The sequence below is a fragment of the Micromys minutus genome, assembly GCF_963924665.1.
Source record: "Micromys minutus genome assembly, chromosome: 32".
Taxonomy (NCBI): Eukaryota; Metazoa; Chordata; class Mammalia; order Rodentia; family Muridae; genus Micromys; species Micromys minutus.
The window spans coordinates 5207893-5216686 of NC_137967.1; the positions used below are offsets into that span (position 1 = coordinate 5207893).

General features: G+C 53.1%; 1 protein-coding gene across 1 annotated transcript; it reads right to left on the reverse strand.

The window, feature by feature from the left end:
- Positions 1 to 87: 87 nt before the first annotated feature.
- IL4I1 (interleukin 4 induced 1) lies at positions 88 to 7826 on the reverse strand. The gene is made up of 8 exons (XM_080908986.1): positions 7808 to 7826; positions 6448 to 6592; positions 3685 to 3902; positions 3272 to 3384; positions 2647 to 2848; positions 1775 to 1843; positions 1538 to 1674; positions 88 to 1401 (listed from the first exon to the last, which is right to left on the reverse strand). Exons 2-8 carry the CDS (start codon positions 6482 to 6484, stop codon positions 264 to 266), a joined length of 1914 nt encoding a protein of 637 aa, XP_080765112.1. The 5' UTR covers positions 6485 to 6592; positions 7808 to 7826; the 3' UTR covers positions 88 to 263.
- Between the last annotated feature and the right edge of the window lie 968 nt (positions 7827 to 8794).

Genomic DNA, 8794 nt, shown 5'->3' on the forward strand with positions numbered 1-8794 from the left:
CCGGATCTCGCCCATAGCTTAGGCTGGCCTCAAGGCTGCGGTGTTTTTTCCAGTCAGGATCTGTCAGCACCCCAGCCTCTAATGGCTTCTGATCTCCTCTTGACCACACTGTAGTGTTCGTTCACCCAAGTGTCGCCCCATCCAGGGCAGCTATATTCAGGAAACCAGAGCAGTGAGGAGGGAAGTGAGCCTCTGGTTTAACAAAAATAACTTTATTGTGGGCTATTACTGTAGGTAGTCTGTCTGCCCTGAAAGGGGCTGGGTTAGGAGCTGGGTGCCCGCTTCCCCTTTGCAATTAAGAGTGGTCGGCCTTTCTGTGTGTGCATAAGCTGTGGGGTGCCGGATCCCACAAGCCCATGCTTCCTGTGTACACGTTCACGCCCTTGTAGTTCCGGGGCGATTTTCCCTTTAACATGTACGTGCTCCGGAGGATACACATTCTGCTGCACGTGCCCCTTCCCCTGGGGGATAGTCTCCACGAACACGTGTTGCTGCCCCTCCGGGCTTATTTCCACCACCAAGTGCTTATGCGAGGGCTCGGGGCTGACTTCTACCAGCGCCTGCTGCTTCTCCGGCCGCTCCTCTTCCTGATCCTGTTTCTCCTCTGTGCGTGCATGCTCCAGCGTCTCAGGGTCGACCACCTTATTCCCATCATTATTTATCCTCACCGCAGCCCGTAACCCAGACTTGACAGCCGTCTCTACCCAGCCATGCGGGAGGGCTGTATGCTCACCCGCGAAGTAAATGCGACCATAGGGGACTGACCAGTCATAGTCCTCCGCCCCTTGCCCAAACAATGGCGGCTGCACCACGAAGCCTCCCTGGCTATGCGGGTCCTCCGCCCAGCGCTTGACCACACCCCTGCCGTCCCACAGCTGGAACACCACAGGCCCGTGCAGGCCCGCCAGGTCCCTTAGCACCAAACGCAGGGTCTGGTCGGTGCTCAGTCCAGCGAAGGGGGCTGCAGCGTCTGACCACGTGTACGACGCCAGAAGTAGTGAGCCCTCGCCCGGCGCAGGATAGAATATGATGCGCGATGGGCGGTCAGTGTTGGAGTGACCGCCCGCGATGTGCTCCTCGTGCCAGAAAGGCCGACGGAAACTCATAAAAACCTTGCTGGCTGCTACGTAGTGGAGCGCGCGCAGTGCTTCCTGCCTCTTGCGAGTCAGGGGCGGTGTGAAGGCGATGCGCTGCAGCGCCGGCCCGCTGGCAGTCAGCAGCACCATGTCGGCCCTCACCGTCTTCAAGCTGTAAGACTGTAACGAGGAAACGAAGCGCACGTGCACGTCGTGCCTCCCCTGAGAGATCGACACCACAGGCGCGTTCAGCAGCACTGGCCCTGACAGCGAACTCAGCAGCGCTCTTGGAAGCAGGTCCCAGCCACCCGCGATGCGGCTGTACCTACAGGACAGGCAAAGAGGAGAGGGCACGCTGACCTCAGCCGAGGCACAGTTCATATGGAAGGTCCTGTCCCCTCTGGCCCTGCCTCTCCCAGGATGCCCCGCCCTGTGGCTTGCCCTATCTGTTGCGCCCTCACCGGAGTCGATCGCTTAGGCAGGCGTGCGCACGTAATGCCTCTGCAAAGCTGAGGTAGAAGAAGCCCTCCTTGGACATCACATTTCCCAGGAGCTGCACAGCCGGCCGGGAAAGATTGCCCTCCTTGAGGAGGTATTCCTGTGCAGTGGGCAGGGGCACTAATCAGACCCTTCTTTCCTGCTGAGCCCTGCATCACATCTCTTGTGACAAGAGAGGGAAACCACCTTGCCTCACTCACCAGGAGCGTGTGCTTGTTGAACTTATCCATGGCTTTCTTGCAGCCCAAGGCCTTGATGTCTTTGAAGGCCTGTGGGGACAATCAGAGGACCCTGGCTGCAGCATGAACAGCCATTCAGCTTACTTCAAGTCCCAGGCATTAGCTCATGATGCATGCACCTCCTCTGAAGCTGGGAGTCCTCCAAATACTGGATTTCTGTCTGCCCACCCAGTCGGCAGTAGCGTGTTTTTGTGTGGGCCAGTGAGTGCAAGCTAGTAGAGTTAGAGTAATTGTCTCTAGATCATTGTGAGCAGAGGCAGGTGAGGGCCTCTCACACCCACAGCTTTCTTAGCTCCCCAGCCCCAGGAGGAAGCGCTAGAGCCCCACCCCTAATCTGGCCTCCATCACCCTTTCTTGGAGAAAGCAGTTGTGGTTCTAAAGTATGGAGAGCAGGGCCACCTCCTGCTCTCCTGCCTGGCATTTAGTGAGCTTTGAGCCTTTTTACCCTGACCTTGTCATGGGTAAGGAAGTGGAGAGACATTGAGGATACAGACTTAGGGGTGATGGATGAGGAAGGTTGAGTTCTAGGAGCAGAGGAGGGTATGCCTGGATCGCCAGGTGGGCTGAGGGGAGGGGAAGCTATTTGGCAGGCCTGGCCCATGGGACTGAATGGCCCCGGGGAGCTACATGGAGTTGTGGATAGCGTCATCTGAGTAGAAAGATCCTTTTGGGACAGGAAAAGAGGGTGATGCCTGACATCACTGGCTGAGGCAACCAGATGGGGACACAGTAGCACTGTTGCTGGAGGGTCCTGAAATGCCTGGGTGAGCTGGAGATGTACACACAAGACTCTTGGGGGCAGGGCTGAGCACAGCAGGAAAGCCAGTGGCCACCTTGTTGAGTGCCATCTGGTAGATGTCCTCTGGGGAATGGCCCCTTTCCCTGTGGTTCAGGTTGTAGCCCAACTTCTCTGGCATCTTCTCCACCACATAGTTCCGCAGCTTCACGTCATTCACCTCTGTCCACGTGTTCTTATCATGCTGTGTGAACTTTGTCAGGTTGAGGCCCAGGCTCCTGCAGAGCTTGTGCAAGATCCTAGAAATGGGAGGCTGCTTGAGGGGCCTGGCCTGGCACCACAGGACGGGCCACTGGAGATGGGCATCAAACTACTTACTGGGGACCTGAGGGCAGAGCACAGGCAGCCAGGAGGCAAGTGATCACCTCAGCCCTCTAAGGCAGTACTGAGGATGTGACCCAGCCTTTGACTGGGTGGGAATATGGGTGACGCTGGAGACGCGTTGGAGGGTTAGCTTGAAGCCCGAGGCTCCATAAGCAGCACCTCAGAACAAAGACTCTGGTGGCTGGACTGGGGACAGAGCTGGCTTCTGGTTGAGCCCAGACCAAGAACGAGGCTCAGATTGCCTGAGCCTGAATCTGGGATGGGAGTTGGTGGAATATGGGGTGGGTATGGAAGTGGGATCTGGCCAAACCTTGGTGCAGAGGTGGGTGAGACCTCACCTGTGGGAGCTGGGCATTCTCATGGCCCCAAGCTCCCCTATCCAGCCTGTTTTCTCATCCCGGAAAGTGAATATACGGCCCCCGATCCTGTTATCTGCCTCCAGGATGGTGACCTAAAGATGAGGGGCAGACAGGGACCTCAGCTCCCCCACTCCACACCAGCGCCTGCCGGTCTTGCTCCCCACACTAAGGCACACCTAAACTAGGAGGGCCTTTCTTCTGGGATTTGGTGAGGGGAAACTTCCCCTTGAGGATCTCAGCCCCCTCAGCCCCAAATCCCTATCTGGACTCTTGACAAGACATCAATAAGAGGACGATGGGCAAATGGAATGCAGTGGGTGGAGGAGAGCAGCTCCTCCACCTCTCACCACAGCAGGAAAGGCTCCCTGTAGACTGCAGGCAGCACTTCTCACCTTGTGTCCTGCATCACTGAGCACCTTGGCCGCCACCAGCCCGGCCACGCCCGCACCAACCACTACCACCTTCTGGGGCTTCGATGTGCGATTGAGGCCCAAGGTCACCACCTTGAGTAGCTGCTCATAATCATGGTCCTCCATACACTTCTCGAGAGGGTTCCGGTCCAGAGAGACTGCCAGACCAAGGAGGGTGGCCACCAGGACAAGACGCAGGGCTGGCAAAAGGACAGGGTCAGTGTACAGGCACCAGAAGTACAGGAGTCAGCTTTAACCCCAGCACCCCTCTCCTCCTGCCTGCTCACTTACCCAGCCCAGCCATGGCTCAAGTGGCAGTTGCTGTCTGAATGAAGAAGTGGGGGGGTCAATGGGATGGGGCCGGGGTTCTCAGCCTGACCCCCACCTTCCTCTCTGGGCATGCATTTCCCCAGACTTAATTAAGTGGGACCATTCTCCCAACATCTGGCCTAATTCCCTCCCCTCCTGCTTCCCAGCCCTGGTTCTGGGTTCTAGTCACCGCCACCACCCTCCAGGGCACTACCTCCAGCTCTCTTGGACGGGACAGCAGAGCAGAGCCTCTGCAACTCTCCCCTTAAAATAAGCCAGCCCAGCCCACTCACCTCCTAGGGGAATTAAAAGTGCTTTCCTTAGCTAGGGTCAGATGCTGGGAAGAAGATCGTAGGAGGAAGTAACTTTATTTTTTCTTCCTCCTGCTCCAAATAGCTTTGGGGAAGCTGGGGGTGGGGATTACCCATCCAGGTGGCATTGTTGATGGTGGACCCTGTGCTCTATAGACTTCTTGGACTTTTGTCTTGGGTCTGCTCATCCCTGGGCCAGCCCCCCAGGCCCCGTCTCTCCAGACCTGTCTCCAGCTATATGAAATAGGCACACGCAAGTCTGGGGCCTCTGCTCTTGGGATAGGGCCTTCCACACTTGAAGCCCAACAGGCCTGCTAATGTCACATAGTCCAGCACAGAATGGCAGGAATGGAGCCAGGTCAGGGCCTGCATACAGCACCTGGTCAAGTCCAGAACCTGTTGCTGCAGCTGCAGGAACATGGGAGACGGGGGCTGGTTGGTGATGGCTGAGTGACCACCTGTCCCTCCGGCTTTGTCTTAAGAACTGCTGGGCAGCAGACTCTGGACTGACACCTCAGAGAAATGACCCTAGAAGCGTCTGCCTCTGGTCTGCAAGAAGGCCATGAACAGATGACACCAGGGTCACCCGAAGCTGGTGAGGTGAGGCAACAGGATGCAAAGGGGATTTTTCCTTGGGGTTGGGGAGAACAACCAGGGCGGGAAATCACAGAGAGAACAGACTGGGGAACTCCAGAGTCCATTTAAGGGATGGTGGTTGGTGTATGTGCGTGTGCTGTGGCTTGAGCCAAGCAGTTGGCTAAGTGCAAAGCCATTCAGGCTGGAGGCCCCAGGTGAAGCAGAACTCTGGCCCAGTACTTGGTCTCAACCTTCCAGAGGAATTGACAGTCCTGGGAGGGGTAGGTGGGCAACAGCTGCTCCACAGCCTGGAATTTTGGCTTTGTCAGACACCATTTTTGTGTACCCCTGGCTGTCCTGATACTCAGAGATCCGCCTGCCTCTGCCTCCAGAGCGCTGGATTAAAGTGTGTTTCAGCTTATTCATTTATAGAAGGGTTTCGATATTCTGTATACCAGGCTGGCCTTGAACTCCCTGTGAGCCTCCTGCCTTGGTGTCCTGAATGCAAGAATGACAGCATTTGTTGCCAGCGTTCTGCCTCAGCTTCTGGATTCCACTCAGCACCAATAAGAGCCTCAATTTGCCATGGTAAGAGTAAGGGCCTGGCACACAGGGACCATAGCTTTGAATTTAAAAAAATTTTACCTATGTGTTTGAGGCTTTTTACCTTCATGAATGTCTATGTACCATGTTTGTCTGTCTGTCACCCAAAGAGGCCAGAGAAGGCCATTGGATCTGCTGGCACGGAAGTGACCGATGGTTGGTTGTAAGCCCCCAGGAAGGTCTTGGGATAAGCCTGGTTCTCTTCTTAACCCTTGAAGCAACTCTAGCCTCATGAGAACAGCTTTTGGGTCCCTGGCCAGAGGACTCCTGTTGCTCTAAGGAGCTCTGAGGAGCAAACAGAATGGGTTCAGGTATTGTTGCCAACTCCCAAGCTCACTAGAGTCACTACTCGGTGGTGAACTATGAGTGACCACGCATGTGTTTGTCATCCCAGTCTATCCCCATCACCAGGAGTTCAAGGCCAGCTTGAGGCAAATGAGACCCTATCTCAAAAATATAAATTTTTAAAACTCCCAAATCCCATGTTGGTACCAACAGTATTACTGAACCTAAGTTAGGAATGCTAAGGGTTGGGGCACCGTTGGGATAGACTGTCCTTCCCTGGCTATGCTGAGGTCTTGGGAACACGGCAGGGGATGTGAGATGGAATCAGAAGCTAGGAGCAGGCAAGACTAGGTGTCCTGCAGCAAAGGCAGGGCCCCAGACACTAGCGTGTACATTTGTGTGATTGTCACACACGTCAACTGCTGCTGGCTTTGGGCATTTAGGTGGAACTGATCTTTGGGGATCCCCTGCCCACTGTGGCTTGCTTCTAATCCACAGGAATAGTGCCATGAGGTCTGGGCCACATCCCAGCAGTCAGTGCCTCCCAGGAATCCTAGGGACAGGGATGGTGGGAGGGGCTAGGGTGACACAGGCCTAGACAGGAACAGAGCAGCTGTGGCCTCCACCCTGCCTTCACCCACTCCAGAAAGGGGACACTCACTGCATGCTGGTCTTTGGGGGGCTCTCCTGGCGCCCATGGCCTTTCTGGTCAGCCTGGAACTGAAGTCATCCTCTGGTGCAGGCAGAACCAGGATGAATAGTGATAGCTTTCTCCTCCTGCCTTGTTAGGCCCGAGAAGCCTGGTCCTGATTGGAAGAGCAGTTAGGAGGCTGTGGCAGGTTTTCTAGAGAAATTTTTTTTTTTAAGACAGGGTTTCATTCTGTAGCCTAGGCTGTCCTCAAAATTGACCCACCCTTCTGCCCTTGCCTCTTAAAACTATGGCTAACAAGTATACCACCATGCCCCTTGCTCACCTTCTGTCTTCTCTGACATGGGACTATTTTCAATCACATCTCAGACACACTATGTTTGTAGAATGTTTTTCTGGATACTTGAGGATTCATAGCCCAGCTAGCAGTCTATTCACAGTGTACGAGATGGCTGTGTTCCTAAGGTTTTATTGACAAAACTGACAGGCAGCTAACTAACTTCTACCCTCCAACATGCGAACTTCCCAGCACTTGGAGGTAGAGGCGAGCAGATTTCTGAGTTCAAGGCTAGCCTGGTCTACAGAGTTCCAGGCAGTCAGGGCTGTATATCATATCTCAAAAATATGGAGGGGGGAGCATGACTCACATAGATGACTTACAGGCTGGGGGTATCGTTCAGTCAGCAGTGTTTGCCCAGCACACAGAAGACTCGGGTTCCCCCCAGCATCATATAAATCAGATGTATAAATCTATAAATCAGATGGTGGTGTAGTACTATGATGCCAGCACTCACCTAGAAACCTCATTTCAAAATAAAAATTCTTTACAACTAAATTCTGCTGATGACTATTTGAAATGCTTCCCTTCTGTGGGATCACTTTTTCTGGGAGTACCTCTCCTTCAGAAGCTAAACTTTCACCTGACCCTTTAACCAGATCAGTAACTGCCCTGAGACCTTTTAAAAACTATATTCTCAGCCTCTAAAAACCAAAACGTATCAGTGGCTGGCTGGTGGTGGCACTATCCCTTAATCCCAGCACTCAGGAGGCCGAGGTGGGTGGAACTCTGGTCTACACAGACGGTGACTCAAAAAGCCAAACATCACTCATTCCTATCCCTTACCATGTTTTCTGTGCTGCTTAATACAGAGCAAAGCCCTTTGCTAGGCAGACAACAGGGAAAGACGGAGAAGTGGAGTTTGTCTTTTTTCATTCTGTCACATGACACGGACAGAACTTCCTACTTATTTGACATTCACATTTTTTTTTTCCTTTTTTTTTTTTTGAGTTCCACACTAAGCCAGGTTAGTTCCACCAGGCTGGCCCTTAGCTGTCCAGGGAAAGGTGTGGAACAGGCCCCCCATGCAGTCACCTTTGCTGTCTTCATGGTGATTTGATAAGACGAGTCAGCAAGGCAGGTCATCTGCCTGTTCTTCCTGCAGAAGGAAACTGCAATTGTAGTGTAACAACCTGGGCACCCCTCCCCAATTCCCCCAGCACAGAGATCTAGTCTTTCTTCAAAGTGGAGCAGATATCAGGGCATAATTTCAATGTTTTCAAACTACAAGGCTGCTAGGACGTAGTAATGCAGACAGTGTGCACTTGGCATGCATGCAGCCCCTACCTCCCAAATGGAAAAATTCAGCTTTATGTCCAATATATAATTTTGGATGAGCATACACATTAAAATGCAGACCATCTTTAATGTTTGAGCCCACCAATAACAGCCATGTGTATAAGATACATCATAATCAATTGGGAGTCAAGCCATGGAGTGCAGGGCTGGGCTGTAGTGGTCTTGACCATAATCTTAATGCTTAGGTGGCTAAGGCATTAAGTTCACATCAATTCAAGAACTTGGGTAGAGTAGGGGACCCTGCCTTAACCCAACGTAATGTTACATATTCCAGAAAGGCCACCAGGGCCCTCAGGACTTGTGTCCCCCAGTTCACTGGCCCTGCCTCTATGTGGCTATTTGGCAATGTAGTTCACGATAACCTGAACTCCAGAATGCTAGGGTTACAGGTGTTCACAATGCCAGACTTTTTTTACTCTTTGAGATTTTGACTTCATACACATGAACCTATGTACCATGTGTACAGAAGCCTACAAGAGGCAGCAGATAACCTGGGAATGCAATTACAGGGTAAGCTACCATGTGGATGCTGTGAATCAAAGCAGGGTCCTTGGAAAAGCAGCAACCAGTGCTCTTAGCCACTGAGCTACTACCTCTCTAGCCCCTAAACCCAACAGGACCCAAAAAAATAATTTGTGGCTCCACTGCTGTTCCAGGGTCCCCCAGTCTTGTAGCCAAGTGCTTGTCCTAAGTGAGCCAGCATCTGGAAATCACCTCAGTGTT